Source organism: Oncorhynchus nerka, linkage group LG9b (assembly GCF_034236695.1).
Source record: "Oncorhynchus nerka isolate Pitt River linkage group LG9b, Oner_Uvic_2.0, whole genome shotgun sequence".
In the NCBI taxonomy this organism is placed as follows: domain Eukaryota; kingdom Metazoa; phylum Chordata; class Actinopteri; order Salmoniformes; family Salmonidae; genus Oncorhynchus; species Oncorhynchus nerka.
In genome coordinates, this window is record NC_088424.1 from 19,884,588 (window position 1) to 19,907,964 (window position 23,377).

Genomic DNA, 23,377 nt, shown 5'->3' on the forward strand with positions numbered 1-23,377 from the left:
ATAAAAAAATAGATCCAAGAAGGTAAATTTGTTAAGATTTACATAATGCTTGTATGTTGCAGATTTACATACAGTCAAGTGTAACTCATTTGACTATATAACTATACAACTAATATTAGATTAGCCTGGGTGCTAGCATGAGAGACTGATTTTGCTTTGCCAGTCATAGAAATCTGTGTAGAAATTGCTTTACTAATGAGAGCCGTTATGAAACATTGGGCGGAGCCTTTCAATTATTTAATTCCTTTTTCCCAAGGAGGTCATGAACTGCGTCCCAAATGGCACCCTATTCCCATAGGACTATGATCAAAAGTAGTGCACTGCATAGGGAATAGAGTACCATTTGGGATATACTCATTAACCCTTCTTGCAAAGGCCTTCAGTACAATAAACTGTTTTTTTTAGGGGTTCATGCAGCAAAGCTGGGTGAAATCCTATTGTATTTGTTGCCATTGGTTATTCTTCTTCTTTTTCCATAATGGCACATTCCCATGCAAATTCCTGTGAGATGGTAAGGCTTAGGATGTTTAACCTTGAAGGATTAGTAAAGGGTAAAGTGTGCACACATTCATGCAATGCCATGTCAATTGGCCACATGGTGGCACTACAACAATCAGTTTAAAATGCAAACTTTAAAAGGTCACACCCCTCACCCTGTCTGACCTAGAGTCATGAAATTCAGTACATAGGTCCCTCTCCTCACAAGGAACAAATTTGCCTCAAGGACACATAAGGTCCACCATGATGGATTTTCCACAATTTAGAATTTGTGGAAAAACACTAGGGGAAAACGAGTGGCGAGACAGCATTTGCGGCAGTACTTTCAAAGCAGCAGCACCGAATGCGTTCACCAGACATATTCATTAGTTCACGTCATAGAAAAACGTTTTGCTACGGAAACTAACCTCTGGTGGGCTAGATGGAGACCAGGACAGCAACAGAAGGTTAGTGTCTTTTTTTATACATACACATAAAACATTTATTTGTTACAAAGTCTACTGTGTATAGTGTTAAATATAACCCTGCCTTACATAAACCTTACAGAATTAATAATTGCAGAAGATCACTGTAACCAGATGAACAAATCTGATACTTTTTTACATTGAAACCTACCTGTCTTTTTTATTTTTCAAAGTCCACTGCTTAACATTGTGTGTGTGTGTATGGAGTGAAATTAATATTTAAATATATTGTAACCATTCTTTGCATAACGCTTAACCCCAGTACACTATACTGCAGAGTATGTTGTCCATCGAAGTTGTTGTCTCTGGCTCTTTTGATATCAGATTCCAGGAGTGTTTCCAAATCACATGACCAGACAAGAAAAACAAAAGGCCTTATAGTCATTGCACAGAGGAAAAGGGAAGCTATCTACAATACTAATCTTTTGTCATAGCCTACAAATAGGACCCAGATTTTTACCTGACCAAGTCCTGAGATCAGGAAAAACTCCAGGCCAAGAAAAGACACAAACATTTTGCCACACCATTTTTCATCCTGTGGTGCCACCTCTGGATCTCACAATATGACATTATCACGATACTTAAGTGCCAACACGATATGTATTGCAAATAGCACGATTCCCACGATTCTATATGTATTGCAATTCGATATTGCGATTTGATGTTCCAAACATATTCCTCTCTATACGTTTGATGCAGAGAGACAAGAGAGAGCTTGAGGAAATGAGTTTTGATCCGTCATGTAAATAAGTGGTATAAACCAACTATTTAAAAAGTCGGCGAATAACAAGCTATAGGATGAAAAATATCGGCGTTTTGGCGCAGGGACTTCCGACTAGCGCTAGTTAACGCTAAATAGAAATAACAACAACAAATATTGTCCAAAATAATATTGAGATAATTAACTGTATCGATTTTTACCCCATCACTACTTAAAACACTACTCCTCTGGCACCGAATGACGGATCTGCACGAAAGTTGATATGTGGCATCTATGGAACAAGGTCTCTCAATACAATATTTTCCAGGCTAGCATCTCTTGGGTGTGGTCTGGCACATAAATGCATATTATTCAGACATGGATATTTGTATTGTAACAGAACTGGACTCAACATATGCATGCACTTTCAGATTGACCACACGTTGACGCAATAACGGACACATATGTATATCTTTGATCTGTGTGACTCAGAGTCATGGAATTTTGCATGCATGCTCAGGGAGGTGAGTTTAGTTAACGTGTAGAGTATGGCTCTGTTTTGCCGCATGGGCAGGAAAAGCAATCCATACAAGCTTATTGGCTTATAGTGGACATTAGTGGAGGCGCCTCAGAGGAGGAAGGAGAGGACCCTCCTCAGTGAATTTCATAAAAGTAACAATTGTGAAACATTTAAAAAAGTATACATTTTCAGATAAAACTGTACTAAATATATTCACATCACCAAATAAGTGATTGAAACACACTGTTTTACAATGATAGCAGCACGTCAGTCCTGTCCGAGTGGAACTGAACGCAGAGAGATAAGAGATATCAAGTTGGCGCCGACAGAGAGGGCTGCCTCGCTTCTAGTGTTTAGTTTTTTTCTGTTTTATTTCTTACATTGTTAGCCCAGAAAATCTTAAGTCTTATTACATACAACAGGGAAGAACTATTGGATATCAGAGCGATGTCAACTTACCAGCACTACAACCAGGAATATGACTTTCCCAAAGCGGATCCTTTGTCCGAACCACCCAGGGCATTTGAACTGATTCCAGAGGCTGACCCAAAACAACACCTCCGGAGGAGAGGTTCTTTGAGAGGCTAGTCAATGATCATAACACATGCACCTTGCCTGTCACCCTAGACCCACTTCAATTTGCTTACCGCACCAATAGGTCCACAGATGATGCAATAGCCATCATACTGCACACTGCCCTATCCCATCTGGACAAGAGGAATACCTATGTAAGAATGCTGTTCATTGACTACAGCTCAGCATTCAACACCATAGCACCCTCCAAGCTCATCCTTAAGCTTGAGGCCCTGGGTCTCAGCCCCGCACTGTGAAATTGGGTTCCGGACTTCCTGACGGGCCGCCCCAAGGTGGTGAAAGTAGGAAATAACATCTACACTTTGTTTATCCTCCACACTGGGGCCCACAAGGGTGTGTGCTCAGCCCCCTCCTGTACTCCCTGTTCACCCATGACTGCGTGGTCATGCACGCCTCCAACTCAATCATCAAGTTTGCAGACGACACAACAGTAGTAGGCTTGATTACCAACAATGACAAGACAGCCTACAGGGAGGAGATGAGGGCACTCAGAGTGTGGTGTCAGGAAAGCAACCTCTCACTCAACATCAACAAAACTAAGGAGATGATCATGGACTTCAGGAAACAGCAGAGGGAGCACCCCCCTATCCACATCTACGGGACAGTAGTGGAGAAGGTGGAAAGTTTTAAGTTCCTCTGCGTACACATCACGGACAAACTGAAATGGTCCACATTGCAACATTGCCTCTTCAACCTAAAAAGGCTAAAGAAATTTGGCTTGTCACCTAAAACCCTGACAAACTTTTACAGTTGCACAATTGATAGCATCCTGTCGGGCTGTATCACCGACCGGTGGTGTGGTCTGCACAACGCATTACCGGGGGCAAACTACCTGCCCTCCAGGACACATTCAGCACCCGATGTCACAGGAAGGCCAAAAAGATCATCAAGTACAACAACCAACCGAGGCACTGCTACCATCCAGAAGGCGAGGTCAGTACAACAAAACAAAGATCGAGATACTGTAAAACAGCTTCTTTCTCCAGGCTTCTTTCTCCAGGCAATCAGACTGTAAAAAAAACATCACTAACACAGAGAGGCTGCTGCCTACATACAGACTTGAAATCATTGGCCACTTTAATAAATCAATCACTAGTCACTTTAATAATGCCACATTAATAATGTTTACATATCTTGCATTACTCATCTCACATGTATATACTGTATTTTATATCATCAATTGCATCTTGCCTATGCCACTCTGTTATTGTTCATCCATATACAGGCTGAACAATTTTGCACGCCCAATTTTTTAGTTTTTGGATTTGTTAAAAAAGTTTGAAATATCCAATAAATGTTGTTCCACTTCATGATTGTGTCCCACTTGTTGTTGATTCTTCACAAAAAAATACAGTTTTATATCTTTATGTTTGAAGCCTGAAATGTGGCAAAAGGTCGCAAAGTTCAAGGGGGACGAATACTTTCGCAAGGCACTGTATATGTACATTCCTTTCCTTTAGATGTGTGTGTATTAGGTAGTTGTTGTGGAATTGTTAGATTACATGTTAGATATTGCTGCACTGTTGGAACTTTAATTCATAGGCTAGGTTGTAGCAACCGCATGATGGGTAAAGTGGAAATTCAAGTATCATGTAATAGCCTAAACCTATTGATGTTACATTGAGCTGGGTGAATGGAATATGAATGACTGTCATCCAATATTCTGTAATAGAAATAAGGCCATGTTCATAAAAAAAAAAAATCCTCCCTCATTTTAAACGGCACCAACCACCACTGGTAGACATATTGTTTGTGCTATAGTTTTGGAAAATATTGTGTTTCAAGATGTCCACCCATAGAGGTTATATACCATATTTCATTCCAGTCTGTTTAGCAATTCTGGAGAAGATGTTTAAAGTAGTCAAAATCATTAAAAAAAATCTAAATATTTCAAAAGCATATTGCATGATTTTGAGTTCTGATATTTGACAAGAGTGGTAAGGAGTACAGAAGTAGCTCATCCTAGGGCGGTGTCCAATTTCTCCTGGCAATACAAAGGAAACAAATACAATAGGGCATTCCGGCCTCGCTGCTGAACCACTGATCAAAGTCCTCTTATTAATATTGCCAGACTCCCAACCCATCTAGCCTTCTGACAATGAGAACAAATTAATGACTGGAGTAAATATACATCTAGCCAGGCTTTGCCTTGGCGGGACTAGTCCTCTCGAGCCAGCCACTTCACCTGCTGAAAGCAGATATGCATTTTGATGAGTGAAGTGCTACAGTTAAAGGGATTTGTGGGGGATTTCAATGAAGCACCAACGTGGGGCAGGAGAGGCTTTGGAGACGGAGGCAGGATTTATCTCTCTGATTGGATCATTCCTGGCTGGGGGAAATACTTGGTCCAAGGGTGCATGATGTGCCAGCACTCTCCACCAATTTCTAGTTTTCCCCCGCCACAATATTTATCAACTAATCTCAGCAGAACTGCAGCTCAACCTCACATTCAGACTGTAAGCATACTCTTGCCAGCAGCACTGAGTCTTGGATGCTTTGCTCAGTGGCAAGTGAAGAGACATAATAAGACAAACTCTGCCCCATTAAAAATGCTTAGTGCTTAGGTCACTCCCTTCTTCTGTATTGTACATAATGCATTTTCAGGCTTGCTTTTAGGTGTGTGTGTGTGTGTGTGTGTGTGTGTGTGTGTGTGTGTGTGTGTGTGTGTACCTTTTAAGATATGTCTTGCATATTGCTTGCTTTGACACTCAACCATCCCCCCAAAAATTAAGAGGTAATTTGCTCATTATCATGACAAATTGCTCAAGTTAGGCTTCAGACAAAAACAACATCAGCAGTAAAAGAATATGTTGTAATTATGAGGAAACATATTTCTCCTTTTCTGTAGCTTGTCAACAACGCAGAATTTTATAAAGATTTAATGTGAGAGCTGCTCTGCTATTGCTGTCAAAATGATGTTTAGTGAATTCAAGGAGCATGTCTATGCCTTCAAAACGTCACTCAGAATGCACTTTCCATATTATACAGAATCCAACAGATGGATAGAAGCCCTCTCTTGCAGATAGATGGTAGAGAAACAAAAGCAATGGAGAAAACGACCTGCCTCCGATCTCAAACCACGTATTCAGGGCATGAGCTAGATGATTGTTGATTTTGAGCTAAATAGTTCTAGCCATTTTGGGATTTAAAAAATATTTTTTCCTTGCCCATTTTATCGCACACCTGTGTCCTGCTCCTCCCAATAGCTTTCAAATGCAGCTTGACAGAAATGAATAACAAACAACTGAAACAAATAGCCCACCTGATTCCATGAATTCGGTGTTGAAGTTGGTCCAGGATTCCTTGCTTTTGTGCAGATTTTCCTCCATGACTTTAATATCAGCAAAGGGGCAGTTACAATCTGGGAACTTGGCAGAGCAGCGGCACCAGCAGTCATTGTTACGACACAAAAGCTCCCCCTCAGAGTTGCATGCCACGTAGCTGAGAGCAGCCTCCACAAAACGGTTCCGGAGGAATTCTGGAAGGACATCCTGTAAACCTGAATACAGAGGAGAATATTATAGCATCTTGTCATTGATGAAATATTATATTTTAGTGCCTTCAAGTTACATGAAGTTCATGTTCAAAACAAAGCAATATGTCCCCTTTATCCCTCATATGTCTCCATAGTGAGAGCAAAAGTCTAAAAATGAGATGGGAATTACTATAATTGGGTTGTTTATTGTAGCCACTGCAAGACAAAGGAACTTAGTTGCTAGTAATTGAGAATTAGGTATAAAGACCACACATTTCAGAGATATGGCAGATAATGCCAAACAAAATCCAGAGTGTAGATGGTCAAGGTTATGAAATGATGCGCCTACGATGTTAGAATGAGGGGAGGCATGGGCCCTGGTTAAAAGATGTGCAATACATAGGTAATCGGATGCTATTTGAGACTAATGTTTTGATGGAACAGTTCTATTAAACAATGCCACCCATTAGATCATGCTCTGTATATATATATGTCCTTTACTGCACGAGGCAGGCTTACACTTGATATACAGTGCATTCGGAAAGAATTCAGACCCCTTGACTCATTCCAAATTTTGTTTAGTTACTGCCTTATTCTAAAATGAATTCAATTAAATGTTTTACTCATCAATCTACACACAATACCCCATAATGACAAGTGAAAACAAGTTTTTAGAAATGTTTACAAATTTATTAAACATGTCAAACTTAAATACCTTATTTACATAAGTATCAGACCCTTTGCTATGAGACTCGAAATTGAGATCAGGTGCATCCTGTTTCCATTGATCATCCTTGAGATGTTTATATAACTTGATTGGAGTCTGCGTGGTAAATTCAATTGATTGGACATGATTTGGAAAAGCACACACCTGTCAATATAACGTCCCATAGTTGACAGTGCATTTCAGAGTAAAAACCAAGCCATTATGTCGAAGGACTTGTTCGTAGAGCTCCAAGACAGTTGTGTCAAGGCACAGATCTGGTGAACGGTACTGAAAATTGTCTGCAGCATTGAAGGTCCCCAAGAACACAGTGGCCTCAATTATTCTTACATGGAAGAAGTTTGGAACCACCAAGACTCTTCCCAGTGGTGTAAAATACTTAAGTCCTTTTTGGGGTATCTGTCCTTTACATTTAACATCATTTACATTTAAGTCATTTAGCAGACGCTCTTATCCAGAGCGACTTACAACTTTACTTTACTATTTCTAATTTTGACAACTTTTACTTCACTCCATTCCTAAAGAATATGACGTACTTTTTACTCCATACATTCTCCCTGACACCCAAAAGTACTCTTACATTTTGAATGCTTAGCAGGACAGCAAAATGGTCCAATTCATGCACTTATCAAGTGAACATCCCTGGTCATCCCTTCTGCGACTGATCTGGTAGACTCACTAAACATGCTTAATGCTTTGTTTGTAAATTATGTCTGAGTTTTGGAGAGTACCCTTGGATATCAAGAACATTGTGCCGTCTGGTTTGCTTAATATAAGGAATTTGAAATTATTTATACTTTTACTTTGATACTTATGTATATTTTTGCAATTCCATGTATTTTTGATACTTAATATATTTAAAAACTTAATATATTTAAAAACAAATACTATTAGACTTTTACTCAAGTATTAGACTTTTACTCAAGTAGTATTTTACTGGATGACTTTTACTTTTACTTGAGTCATATTCTACTTTTCCTCAAGTATGACAATTGGGTACTTTTTCCACCATTGACTCTTCCAAGATCTGGCCGCCCGGCCAAACTGACAAATTGGGGGAGAAGGGCCTTGGTCAGGGAGGTGACCAAGAACCCATTGGTCACTCTGACAGAGCTCCAGTGTTCCTCTGTGGTGATGGGAGAATCTTCCAGAAGGACAACTATCTCTGCAGCATTCCACCAATAAGGCCTTTATTGTAGAGTTGCCAGACAGAAGCCACTTCTCAGTAAAAGGCACATGAAGGCCAGCTTGGAGTTAGCCAAATGGCACCTAAAGGACTCTCAGACCATGAGAAACAAGATTCTCTGGTCTGATGAAACCAAGATTAAACTCTTTGGCCTGAATGCCAAGCATCACATCTGGAGGAAACCTGGCACCATCCTTCCGGTGAAGCATGGTGGTGGCAGCATCATGCTGTGGGGATGTTTTTCAGCGTCAGGGACTGATAGACTAGTTAGGATTGAGGGAAAGATGAACGGCGCAAAGTACAGAGATCCTTGATGAAAATCTGCTCCAGAGTGCTCAGGACCTCAGACTGGGAGCGAAGATTTATACCGTCCAAAAGGACAATGACCCTAAGCACACAGTAAAGACAATTTAGGAGTGGCTTTGTATGTCTCTGAATGTGCTTGAGTGGCCCAGCCAGAGCCCGGACTTGAACCCGATCGAACATCTCTGACAGAGCTTGAGAGGATCTACAGATCTGTATCCTATACCCAAGGATACTCAAGACTGTTTTCGGTGCCGAAGGTGCTTCAACAAAGTACTGAGTAAAGGGTCTGAATAATTATGTAAATGTGATATTTCAGTTTTAAATTTTTTATACATTTGCAAAAATGTCATTATGGGGTATTTTGTGTAGATTGAGGAGGGGAAAAAAACAATTGAATCAATTTTAGTATAAGACTAACATAACAAAATGTGGAAAAAGTAAACGGGTCTGAATACTTTCCCGAAAGCACTGTACATGCCCCTAAAATAGGTGATGTTCAATGTTGATAAAGATAACGTTCAATTTTAAATCACACATAATTTGAAAACCCATAATCTGTTTTAAATGGTAACATCTTTTTCTGATCAATACATATCAATAACCTTGCAGAGAGTTGAATAATATGTATTAAATTGTCTGCTTTTTCTCAATTTCCCTAATGGTTTTGTTTAGTCAGAAGCTCAGCTGTGAGTGTTTGGAATCTAATGATCATGTTAGCTGTGACAAAGGCTTCCTCTCAGTTTGAAACACTTTGGAAATGTTTCAAGAGTGGAGTCAATCCGTGTGCCTTATTATGAATATTTATGTGTGTTCCTTGGTATTTACTTTTTGAATAGTGGAGAGCAGACACAATTAGTCACAGTCTTCCTGCCTTGGCGGCTGACAGGTTCTGTGAGCCAATGGGAGAGCTATCTGGCAGAAATGGGCTTTAATTTGGGAGACGGCTAAATAACAGCCTCTTCACCTCAGCCCTTCCATCTCTGCCACTTTTTTTGGGGGAGTGCAACGAGTACTTTTCTGTGGAATTGCAAGCTTCAGTTGTCAAGAACAATACTTTCCCATATTTCATTTCTTTTCCCTGTGCTAATGACTTGTCTTGCTGGAAGTGCAGAGATGCTTTAGCTAAGAAAGTTACAAAATTCAACACACACACACACACACACACTCAATCTAAAAAAATACTGTCACACAGATTTTCAACCATCTCTCAGTAGTTACAGGGTATCTGTCAGCAGTGGGCTTCCTTCAGGAGACGGCGGTATTAAGTGGGTTGGCAATTTAAATGTCAAACCTGAGGAAGGCGCTGGAAATTGGCACAAGCTGCGTTTATAATTAGCGATGGCTGAAGGAAGAGAATGCTCTGAGCTCATTCCTCTCCTCACACTACTTTGTGCTTGTTTGACTTGTGGTGACATTTCTGTCGTGGGTGTTCGAAGCAAATTAGTGTTCGCTGAAATGCTTGTCTGCAGACGACCCTACAGCCTACTTTTAAAGAATTGGAAAATATTAAATTTATTAGACTGGCATTAACCTCTGGGATTTCATATTATTATTGAACCACATGGGCTTTTCCATTGCAATGAATAATAGGAGTCTGAAATGGGATTAGCTGTGATTGTTTGTTTTCTAGTAACCTTATAATGGTAATCTACTTCAATTTAACATGAATTTGAAAAAGGTAGGTAGATTATCGTTAAATATTTCTACAGTGCCGTAAAATACGTTTTGGGGGTCGGCTTCCTCTAATGAAGATTAAGAATTGAATGATCACATTTTCCTTGATTAAAAAAGACAACATAATATAAACACGATTTTTGTTCCTGGCATCCTTATAGACTCTAAAGTTTAGAGTCTATAAGGATGCCAGGAACAAAAATCGTGTTTATATTATGTTGTCTTTTTTAATCAAGGAAAATGTGATCATTCAATTTAGAGTCTAAACCATTTGCTTAATATAGTGACCAATTTGCACTGTTTGATGGATTAATTAGATGCAAATACAGTGAGAGAGGGTTATTTATCAATAATTTAAACATGATATGATTTATGCATTTTGTCATGGTTGTGGCTTATACATCATGGTAAGCCAATTTTACAATTGCTCTTGGGCTACCAGAGGTGAACCAAAGATTTAGGTTTCCTGTAGATAGCTTTTTTTAGTGCACTTCACGTAAACAATAGCTGAAATGGCATTGTACAGTCATCAATGTATTTAATATAGGGATAAGAGAAACATAAAAATATATCCCACAGTTTTAGATAAGCCCTGCACCACAAAGTTAACAAAATCCTGGATTGAACATTTACATTTACAGTGTTACGCCTCCAGAACACGAGGTGAGGAAGATCTTTGGAGGATATACCCTTGGACTTTGTTTTCATGAATTATACATTGTGCAGGGAGAGACCAGTAGATATGCACTTCCTTTCAGTTTTTGATACCGACTGCTTTTTCCAGTCCTTCATCATCTTTTCTCCTGTGTTCACGATGCTTAGACTTGGCTTCACTATTGGATTAGAGAGATTGTCATCACTGTCACTTGCTTATCTATTTCTTTCCTCTTGAAATAAAGCTTAGCCAGACGTGTGATGCTCTGAAGCAGAGCCGGCTCTAGGCAGAAGCTAAATAAGCAGTCGCTTACCCGGCCGCAAGGCCCCCCCTCCGACGATAAAAAATTGACAACTTATCAAAACCTTGTTCTGTTGAAGCATTCTTGGTTCTAGGTGAGCAAGTCTGCTCGGAAAGGAGAGAAGGCACGGTAAGATTACCTAAATAACTGGCAAACAGCGCATGAGAAGGCTATATTGTCAGATGGTAGGCCTATCTGTTAACGCCGATACACAAAATACACACTATGACTAGCCTGCTAATGTGCCTTTACTGTCGAGAAAATACCCATTACTGATCCAAAGGTTTGCCTAATCAGGCCTAGGCTAGATTATTATTATTTGCGTAATGAATCATGCATTCAAAACGCAGAGCTTTTTAGGGGTTATTGAAATGGCATATTCACTGCAGTTTACAGCCTAGACTATAACTCTTTGCTCACTAGAAAAAATAAAGAAAATACATTATTGCATTGTGTTTCTCTAGCCTAGGTATGATCATTTTCTTATCCCTAAAAAGCTTAATAAATTGGGGTAGTGGCGATTTTTTTGCATGTAAATCTTGGTGGGGAAAACTCAACCAATTTGTTTAGATGCATGCCAGCAAAGCCACTACACAACATTTGATTATTTTATTAGGCTTATGGTCTAAAAAGGAAGGAAAGAACAATCACAAGGATCTATAATTATAGACAATATACCGGCGCACAGACAGCACATTGCGCAAACAAACCCTTGCAATATCAACTGGAATAACATGGGTCTATTACTGAACTTTTTGTTGAAAAAAAAATGTGTTGAATGGGAAGAGACTGTCACTGGCAAACATGGTTACAGACCCAACAACATATAGAATCCCCTCATGAAGAAAAGTACACAAATAATCAAAGCTATGAAATCATTCATGAATAAGATAGACCTACTGTATATAAGCAATATAACAATTGAGATGTACAAACTATGGCATAAGGGAATGATGAGCGGATAAGAGGCAAGCCGTAATTTCGATTAAGACATTAATGAGCGAGTAGTCCACATACTTTGGTCATGTAATGTAAATGGCTTATAAAATGAATAGGATTAAATCTCCGCAATAGTCCTTAGCCAATCGCCAATCGCCATTTTCTTCTGTTAGAGTATTTAAGCCGCATCTTTTCTTACTGTCTACAGTAAGACCCTAGCTCTTCCATCTAACCCTAGCTTTACCATAGTTTACATTTTGGCCTACAAGATGGTCTTTAAACTATTCCTTGCTGTTAGCCATCCTTGTGGTGTTTACGCTTAGCGTATGGAGATTTTGTTCCTCCATCCTTGGACTGTGTCCTGGCCATCTGGGCCTCATTATGTCTGATATTTGCCCAATTCCCTATTGTCTAGCCTCTGTTGTTTGACCAGTGCAGCCATGTTGGACCTGCTGGTTGGACCTGCTAGGAGCCAGGTTATGGAAGCAGCACTCAAAGCCTGTGTCCAAAATGTCACCCTATTCCCTATTATTTTGACCTGGTCAAAAGTAGTGCACTATGTAGGGAATAGGTACCATTTTGGGGCGTCACCAAAGCTTATTTTATACACCGTTTAAGCGCCAGTCCCCAGCAGATGGATGAATCCATCCTAAAATAATCCCACACAACAGGATTTTCAAAACCTTGCTTCACAGATATGATCTATGATTTGAGATTCAATACTGCATGATTTCACAAGTCAAAGAGCCTGAATGAATAGCCTTGAGGAATGACGAATGAGAGCCCACTGCTAAGCTTAGAAGCACTGATATACACTTATCAAAATCATATGGCATTGGTTGTATAGATCAGAGCTGGCGAGAACAGTGAAGCACTCAAGGGGAATCCAAAGCTTTTGTCTGGAAAGTTTCTCCACCAAAATACTCCCTTACATCAAGTTGGAGAGTTATGATCATTTGAAACTAAATAAGTATTTTTTTCTTCTTGGCAGCAAAACTATTTTTTTGTGGATTCCAAGTAATTTGTCTTGCAGCATAGAACAAAGAACATAATGAGTATATTATACACACACAATAGAACACAGAGCAACTGTTTAGAGAATGGAGTACAGTAGCTTACCTTTTAGCTGTATTTTATTTTCAGGACTGTGTACCAAGACAGAGCTAACAGAATCAAGGCTGTCATAGTTACTGCATCCAAGGGGCCCGGTCCTAGTTTCTGTTACCTAGGAAACAAGGAGATACTTTAATGCCTTATTATGCCTACTGGTGAATCATGTACCTGGTTGTTAGTTGTCGAACCTTTAGAAATAGAATGAATAGAAAGGGTTTCACCATTCAAGTCAATGAGGGCATAATGGGTGGACTGGCAGCCATTTTGAGTGTACCCATGCCAGGAAGTAAAAGCTAGGTTGAAGATGACCTGAGTAAAATCTACAATAAATTGAAGATGGGAAGATTAAGACAATGGAATAATTCTGTGAGGAAGCGTTACAAATTAATATTCATGGGACCAGCGGTCAGGAATTCCAGTAAAAATGTGGCTGGATAGGAATGACAGTAAAACTGTTGAGTAGTTAGCTGATATTCACTACGAATGTGTTTACTTTTCACTTTGATGGCAAACTTTCTGTGCTACTACCATTCACTCCCAGTCATTCCCGAATGTAATAGCTTGTCCCTTGTTGAATAGTGGCGCAAAGAGTTATGGGATATTAGAATCCTCTTGTCTTTACCTGAATATATCAAAGACAGTATTGTATGTGATGGTTTGTATAAACCTTGCTGTCTGCCTATCCAACCTCGGAAATGATGTTTCATTGAAAAAATGCGATCTCGCCCCTATACAGAGAATGCTGTGTCTGCCTTGTCCCGCTTCATCGTCCATTATTTCCAAGGTAGTGATGAGCGTCTGTGTTTATCCCTTACATTGAAAAGTTATTAAAACAGATGAATATGGAGCATTTGCTGCCCTCCCAGCTGTAGAGTTTTTGGAGCAGTTGGCTAGCTAAGGGAGAAGACATTAGCCAGCCCGCATAGCAACCGTTTTTGTTAGCCATAGCTAACACACAGATTTTTTTTTTTTTTTTTTTTTTTCCAAGTCTTTGTTCTCAAATAGAGGGATAAAATTCAGCTTTTCTGATTGGAAAGTTAAAATTCCATGCGTTGTTCTTGACCCCGTTTCACACGGGCTATTTTGGCAGTGTGTTTATGTTTCTGTAGCTAAAAGTCGGTGCTAACCCTGCTCTGTAACAGGGCCAGCAAGACCTGGGCTAAGGTTGGTGCGAACCTACATTAGAAAGTGCAAGTGTGAACATTCACAAAATACTTGAATCCATGTCAATCTTCTCCTCCAAACCGATGAAATATGAATAATATACTGTAGTACGGAGCTCAAAAATGTTAAAGGCAACAGTGTAAAGGCAAGATTATGGAAATCAATCTCTTTATCGCATCTATCAATATAAACCTCCCTTGCAAATCTCCTTCCAAATCTTCCTCGCAGTTATGCAAGAGAGTAAGACTGTATTTCTTGACAAAAAACGCTGCCAGTAAGCTACAATACTCAATAAATAAGGTGTTTTACAGATGATTCATTGTAAAATATTGTTTTTCTATCGACCCTTGTCAAACAATATCAAGTCAGTGCAGTACTACATGCTATGTATTGTGTACTATACTTCATTCCTCTTACTGTGATATATACCAAATAAGTTGAAGTACTTTATGGTCCCCCTGCATTATGTAAGATAATATATTTCATTCCTCCTCCAGAAGTTTCATTACAACCACAAAGCCTAAAGCCATGTACGCAGGCAGGTCAAGCACATCCCACTCTCTCATGGATGATTAGCTCAGTTGGCAGAGCATTGAGGAGCAGGTGGCTCGCATACTAGAGATGATAATTTTGCTAAAATGTAACCAGCAGCTTCTCATCTTGAAGCACTGCAAGGCTGAAGCCAGGTATTTGCAGAGTGCTTCATGTGATTTTTTTTTATCTATCTGTCCTATAACATACACAGAGTGTACAAAATATTAGGAACACCTTCCTAATATTGAGTTGAACCCCCTTTTGCCATCAGAACAGCCTCAATTCGTTGGGGCATGGACAAGCATTTCACAGGGATGTTGGCCCATGTTGCCTCCTATGCTTCCCACGGTTGTGTCAAGTTGGCTGGATGTCCTATGGGTGATGGTGGGGGACCATTCTTCATGCACACAGAAAACTGTTGAACGTGAAAAACTCGGCAACGTTGCAGTTCTTGACACACGTAGGCTGTCACCTACGACCATACCCCGTTCAAAGGCACTTCAATATTTTTTCTTGCCCGTTCAACCCCTGACTAGTTAGGTTTCCATCCAATTGGTGGCAGATTTTCATGCAAATATTTTAAAAAATCAGCATGAAGAAAATAAGCGCATTTTCCAACTAGTGGTGCGTTTCCACCAAACTAAAAAAATCACTGCATGATGATGTAATGTACAAAATATATACTTTTTCACTTCCTTGTGTTTTTTCACAAAAACTGTTGCGTTAAATAGCAAATGTGCTGACTCAGTCTTTGCATGTGCCCTCTCGCCAACAGCTCGCAGATATAGTGCGGGTAAACGTGGTTAATAGCACACATACACAATCCATGTCTCAGTTGTGTCGAGGCTTAAAAATCCTTCTTTAATTAACCTGTCTCCTCCCCTTCATCTACACTGATTGAAGTGGATTTAACAGGTGACATCAATAAGAGATCATAGCGTTCACCTGGATTCACCATGTCGGTGTTCCTAATGTTTTGTATACTCTGTGTTGTTCAAAGCACTGATTGCTGGTGCTTAATCGGACCTGGCAGCTTATGTTTTTTAGACAGTCCTGCTGTCTGCCAGTTAGCTAAGATGCATACAGCTAGTACAGACGATTATGAAACTTTCTGACAAATATTAAGGTACCGGTCCTCTGAAATGCTAATGGTAACTTTATAGACCTTGACACATAATCGTACAGTCCAAACAGCACTATTTAAGTATATTCAATTAAATGTAGTTCCAGCAATTAACAATCAAGCTGTAAATATACAGTATAGTACTGCTACTGGGATCATGTCATATTGCTATCATTATCTTTATATTTTGCTCTGAGTGTAGTCTATGGCCAAACCTACTCACAATACATCAAGGACAATTGTCATAACAAATAAAGGTATTGTACTGTATGTAGTCATGACAGTCAAGTGTACCATTGGTCAAATGGGACATTTGTCCTCTAGACGCAACTAGACGGTTGGGGAACACAAGACACAATTTGGTAAGAGAGAATAACCTACACCACACGGTATGTAGCATCACAGGTAAATATTCAGAAAATAAAGGAATCTAAAATAAACTGTAACACATTTGTCTATTTAAAGAACAATATGAATGACTAGCTGACCAGGATGTTATCTAAATCATGTAAAGTCTGATCATTAAAAAGTCTAAAATACCCCAATTGAATCTAATAGGCTAAATGGAACACCACTGTAGTACTAGAGCTATGGCTCTTTCTGCTTGATTTAATAAAAAATCAACATCTGCGGTCTAAGGCACTGCATCGCAGTGCTAGAGGCATCACTACAGACCCCAGTTCAATCCCAGGCTGTATCACAACTGGCCGTGATCGGAAGTCCCATTGGGCGCCGCACAATTGGCCCAACGTCATCTGGGTTAGGGGAGGGTTTGGCCGGGGGGCTTTACTTGGCTCATCGCGCTCTAGCAACTCATTGTGGCAGACCGGGCGCCTGCAGGCTGACCTCGTTGTCAGTTGAGTGGTGTTTTCTCCGAAACATTGGTGCGACTGGCTTCCGGGTTGGGCGGGTGTTAAGAAGCAAGGTTTGGCGGGTCATGTTTTGGAGGACGCATGACTCGACCTTCACATCCCGAGCCCGTTGGGGAGTTGCAGTGAAGAGACAAGATTGAAAAAAGGGGTAAAAAAATCTATCTGAAAGGCTTTCTATGAGTCACAGCACAACATGCTGACTCTCTCCTCTGTTCTCATCCTCCTAGATATACTATATATATACAGAAGTATGTGGACAAGAACTGTTTGTCGGGAGCTTCATGAAATGGGTTTCCATGGCCGAGCAGCCACATACAAGCCTAAGGACACCATGCACAATGCCAAGCGTTGGCTGTAGTTGTGTAAAGCTTGCTGCAATTCAACTCTGGAGCAGTGGAAACGCGTTCTCTGGAGTGATGAATCACGCTTCACAATCTGGCAGTCCAATGGACAAATCTGTGTTTGGCGGGTGCCAGAAGAATGCTACATACCCCAATGTATAGTGCCAACTGTAAAGTTTGCTGGAGGAGGAATAATGGTCTGGGGCTGTTTTTCATGGTTCGGGCTAGGTCCCTTAATTCCAGTGAAGGGAAATGCACAAAGCGAGGTCCATACAGAAATGGTTTGTCAAGATTGGTGTGGAAGAACTTGACTGGCCTGTACAGGGCTCTGACCTCAACCCCATCGAACACCTTTGGGAGGAATTGGCTGAATGGAAGCAAGTCCCCGCAACAATGTTCCAACATTTATTCAATAGCCTTCCCAGAAGAGTGGAGGCTGTTATAGTAGCAAAGGTGGGACCAACTCCATATTAATTACCATGGTTTTGGAATGAATGTTCAACCAACGAGCAGGTGTCCACATGCTTTTGATAATGTAATGTATATCTGCTGCCTTCGACACCCTGAACCATCAGATCACTGGCCTCTTAATATCAGATATGTCTATGCACAGGGAAATTTTCTTGTTACTTGGGACACCGATCTGTAGAGATCCTTAAGAGGGCTTGTAAGTAGGAATTTCACTGTTGCATTCAGCGCATGTGACAAATGCAATTTGATTTGATTTGGTTGTATCCTCCTCTCCACCCTCGCAGGGCTGCATGGAATGTGCATTCTTTGCACACTTCTGGATTGCATCCTACACAGCAGGTCACTCCTCCTAGGATCTGTGTCTGCACCACATGTTATTACTACTAATGCCCACCAAGGCTCGGTTCTAGGCCCTCTCCTCTTTTCTCTTGACTCACTCCTGAAAGGTTCATGCTCTACAACATCTGTAGGAAGTGTTCTAGTTCTAGGTTCTAGTCATCTCCCATTCAGAGTACTGCAACCCTGTTTTGGCTGCAACTTATCCAGAACGTCACAGCACGCCTGGTGTTCAGTCTTCCCAAGTTCTCCCTTGTCACCCCGCTCCTCCGCACACTCCACTGGCTTCCTTTAAGCTTGCATGATTTTCAAGTCCCTGGTGCTTACCTACAGAGCAGCAAAGGGAACTGCCTCTCCCTACCCTGTACATCTGATGTCTTGGCACTGGGCAGTTCCCGTTCAAACTTTCAAAGCTCTTCTTTCTCTGTCCTGGCACCCCAAAGGTGGAACAAGCTCCTCCCTAACGTCAGGACAAAGGAGTCCCTGCCCATCTTCTGACAATGTCTAAAACCCTACCTCTCTTTAAAGAGTATTTTAAATAAATCCCACGTCTGCGTAAATGTACTTCCTACGATGGTGATATGTTGTTGTCTCACCTAGCTATCTTAAGATGAATGCACTAATATCGCTCTGGATAAGACCGTCTGCTAAATTACTAAAATGTCAAATATTAGCATATATCCAAAATCATGGCCAAGTCCCAAATGTTCAGAATACGTTTTTTTTAATCAAGGTGAAAAGTTGAGAAATCTTACAGTCCTGTGTTAAATTCATTTTGTTATTTCAATGAGTTTAAAGCAAGCCCTGTCCACCCACTCACCTCCTGTCATCATGATACAGCACTACTGAATACATGCAAATGATAATCCTGCCTTTTAGAGTGTATGTTTGGAACTCAAATGTATGCTAAGTAGTTAGCTGCTATGCAACAAAACATTACCCATGCGACCTTAAGCATTGTATTAGAGACAGACAGAACAAATTCTCAATGCCAAAGGTCTCAGTAGCCTACCTTCATTTAGTTTCACATAAAAAATAAACCTGCTAAATACAAGTTCCGTCTATCATCAGTTGAAAAATGGAATATACTCTGTCAAACTAAACAAACATATTCAGAAAAGAAACTGGATGCTTCAATGACTGAGTGTCCTTGAGAGTAGCAGTTGATCTACCTTTATGGCGGAGGTGGCTATCTGTAGGTGGTGAAGTCGTCTCAAGGTGCTCTCACGGTCTGTGAAATAAGAGGCAGCCAACTGATGCAGTACTTCCAGGGAGACCACAGAGCTGTTTCCTTGTCCCACCGATTTCTTACTGAGCTTCTGCTTATCCAGGAAGATTGTCAACGATTCTTCTCCTGTAGAAAGATAGAATAGAAGACAATAGAATAGAAGACAATAGAATAGAAGAGAAAAAAAAATCCCAGAGGGATATTCAATCAAAGTTACACATGGTCCTTAAAAAAAGAAGAACAACTACAAAAACTGGGTCACTTTAATCATAATGACACTGAAAGTTTTAATACTTGTTGAGAGTAATGGGTGCCATTATCCTCCATGAAAGGAATTAAATGAGGCATTCAGACAAAAGCTCATAGACTGCAGACAGATTATGAAGGTCTATCTCTGTCTTGTATGAAAACCCAGACTTTTCAAAAGAACACTACAGTATTCACATGATTCTGCTAGACCAGACAGCGTGCTTAGCTCTCTTCTACCTTGGGGCTATGAGATACCATCAGCACCCAGCATAAGAATGTGTGCATTGCTATTTGCAATGATCTCATTAGCATGCAGTGTATAGTCCCATCTCTTTTGTTTGAGCCGGTAATTACAAGAGCTCAGTATGGCTTTTCCACTGCATTCATCTTTCTTGTCACTTCGACTCTGTAACTTCACTTCATATATCCACCATTAAGTGGCATCATAATTAGTGCCTACATATCATCAGACGTAGTAGTATTCTGGTTGATGTCATGGCAAATGTTTAGAGACCACAACCAGGACTGTTTGTCCAATCGTTTGTTTAGATGCTAGGGGGAGAAGAGCATTCAATATCTCAAACTATGTGCATAACTGTTGGAATTTCCCTCATGTATTCAGCATTACTTCAATCATGGATTGCCAAATCAACAAAGCAGACTCCGTCCATACTAACAGAGAATGACTGACCATATTTATTAACATGAACTTATTTTGAATAGTAAAAATTAAGTCCTGTTCGACGTAAATTACTGGGGTATGGGGATACCTAGTCAGTTCCACAAGTGAATGTATTCAAACAAAATGGGACTTCCGCCTTAATCAATGTCATCGGCGCCCGGGCAGCAGTCGGTATTGGGGGTGAACTGCCTTGCTTTAGGGCAAAACGGCAGATTTTTCCATCTTGCCTGCTCAGGGATTCAAACCAGCAACCTTTTTGTTACTGCCCCAATGCTCTTAACTACTATGCTACCTGTCAACAGTGATATCATGAGCAGACTAAATATATACAGTATGAGTAATTTTTGGTTTGTTTTAAAGCAGTCAACATGATCAATATCTGAGGAGATGAAATTACACCGAAGCAATTTTGAGAACTGACTAAGATGAGTAACTAACAACATCCCTTAGCCACAAAGCCTAAAGCTAAGTGCCACTGAGTAGGTGTATGTGAAGCTGCTTACCTCCTAGCGTAGCAGACACCAAAAAGTGAGTTCCATATTTCTTGATCAAGTTCTCGTGGATCTGCTGCAGACTTGGTCTTCGGCCCAGCAACCTCAGGTTGCGTAGAAACTCCGGCGCCAGCGGCAAGGGTGCCTTAAAAAAGGCCCTCTTCTCTGTGGCCAAGCTGTTCACTTTCCAATGGCTGAATTCCCTGCAACAACAAACTGATCTCAATTCAAGTGAACCATGGGACATTTTTTAAATCCATCTGATTCATGGTGTTTAGGTCATTTCATTGGCAAATACTTATGTGAGGAATGCAAATATCAGCAGAAAATCTAGCTTGATGTTACAGGAGATGTGAATGAATGGTATAGACATCAAATACATTTAAAGTTATTTGACAACATACAGTACACAACATGGAAAATGTTTGATGATCATTATTCAATGAAAGAAAGTATATAAAACATATTTAGTCCAACCTTACAATATATAGGCATTTTGCCACAGGAATAACATTGGTAGTACCATACCATGTAAGTATAATAATTCAAGTGTAATTGCATACTGTTATTTAGTACTAAGTATGGCTTGCACAATTTCAAAGACTTTAAGAACAAACTCTACAGTTCAATTTCTGTAAAAATGTGCAGTAGTGTACACAAACATTTCTTTCAAAACCATGAAAAAAACACCGGTCTTTGGAATAATTTTGAGGGATACGAAGCAATAGCAAGCCAATGTTGATGGGGATAATCCAAGCATCCAAAGTAAACCTCAAATCTTACATCACATTATCATACAAGTCTTTGCCTATAATGTGCAAAGACCATGAGATGCTGCCCATTAGCTTTGGATGATGTTGTCTTGACGGAAAAAAATTGTGATGACAGAGGTTGTGAACAGAGCATTACTTTTCTTCCATGGGGATTTCGAGGAGTTAATTGTAAAAAGCATTGGCTGACCGTACCAGTGCTAATGATGATAGATGCTCTTAATTACAGGGCTTTAGAACAAGCTGACTGCACCTGCAGCTCTGCAGGATTGTAGGGAATTATTTAAGCCAAAACTCTCTACACCTCTACTCCATTCCCCATTCGATAACAACAGAGCACCTGGATATTACCACTGTTTTAACATTCCACTATGTTTCTCACTGAAACATCAGTTGTTCCAATGCTTCTACTTGTACGTGTTTGTGAAACATATCACCATATGATTAGAGTGATTCATTCTATTTCTATGAGTGTTACCCCTAAGTTAGTTTCAGTTACAACACAGAAGATAATGTTTAATAAGTCAATAACATCGTCTGGATCTCTCTGTATGTATCAGATCATGCAGATGAGAATGTGTTCCACACCTGCGTTGAGGGCGTGATTTAGAAAATGTATTCATAAAGCATGCTTGCATGAGGAAACCTAAATCCATACAAAATTTAACCAACTGTACAGTATGTATGGATTTAACCTGGATCACAACAGCTGCTTTCAGTATATATTAGCCTTTATTTAACCTTTATTTTAACAGGGAGTCCACACTGCGACCGAGAGTCTCTGCACAGCTATTTTCAGGTCTCTCCAGAGATGTTCGATCGGGTTCAAATCTGGCCTCTGGCTGGGCCACTCAAGGACATTCAGAGACTTGTCCCGAAGCCACTCCTGCGTTTTCTTGGCTGTGTGCTTAGGGTCGTTGTTCTGTAGGAAGGTGAACCTTTGCTCCAACCTGAGATCCTGAGCACTCTGGAACAGGTTTTCATCAAGGATCTCGCTTCACTTTGTTCTGTTCATATCTTTCCCTCGATTCTGACTAGTTTCCCAGTCCCTGCCGCTGAAAGACATCCCCACAGCATGATGCTATCACCACCATGCTTCACCGTAGGAATGGTGCCAGGTTTACTCCAGACATGATGCTTGGCATTCAGGCCAAAGAGTTCCATCTTGGTTTCATCATACCAGAGAATCTTGTTGAGTCCTTTAGGTGCCTTTTGGCAAACTCCAAGCAGGCTTTCATGTGCCTTTTATTGAGGAGTGGCTTCCATCTGGCCACTCTAGCATAAAGGCCTGATTGGTGGAGTGCTGCAGAGATGGTTGTCCTTCTGGAAGGTTCACCCATCTCCACAAAGGAACTCTGGAGCTCTGTCATAGTGAGCATTAGGTTCTTGGTCACCTCCCTGACCAAGGCTCTTCTTCCCTGATTGCACAGTTTGGCCAACCAACCAGCTCTAGGAAGAGTCTTGGTGATTCCAAACTTCTTCCATTTAAGAATGATGAAGGGCACTGTGTTCTTGGGATCTTCAATTCTGTAGAATTTTATTGGTACCCTTCCTCAGATCTGTGCATCAACACAATCCTGTCTCGGAGCTCTACGGACAATTCCTTCGACCTCCTGACATGGTTTTTGCTCTGTCAACTGTGGGACATTATAAATACAGGTGTGTGCCTTTCCAAATCATGCCCAATTAATTGAATTTACCAGTTGTACTCCAATCAATTTGTAGAAACTTCTCAAGGATGATCAATGGATACAGGATTTACCTGAGCTCAATTTTGAGTCTCATAGCAAAGGGTCTGAATTCTCATGTAAGTAAGGTATTTAAAAAAAAAACTTATACATTTGCACCAAAAAAATTAACTATTTTTGCTGTTTGCTTTTCATTATGGGTTATTGTGTGTAGATTGATGAGGATTTCTTTTTAAATCCATTTTGGAATAAGGCTGTAACGTAAAACAAAATGTGGAA

General features: G+C 40.3%; 1 protein-coding gene across 1 annotated transcript in view; it reads right to left on the bottom strand.

Annotated features, from left to right (window-relative positions):
* LOC115113934 (BMP/retinoic acid-inducible neural-specific protein 3-like) overlaps positions 1-23,377 on the bottom strand; it is a 59,936-nt gene that overhangs the window by 16,236 nt on the left and 20,323 nt on the right. Inside the window, exons 2-5 of the mRNA XM_065013884.1 lie at positions 20,653-20,843; positions 19,163-19,344; positions 13,156-13,261; positions 6,039-6,275 (exon numbers count right to left, since the gene is read on the bottom strand). Of these exons, the coding sequence (XP_064869956.1) occupies positions 6,039-6,275; positions 13,156-13,261; positions 19,163-19,344; positions 20,653-20,843 (716 nt within the window). The remainder of the gene's footprint in view (positions 1-6,038; positions 6,276-13,155; positions 13,262-19,162; positions 19,345-20,652; positions 20,844-23,377) is intronic.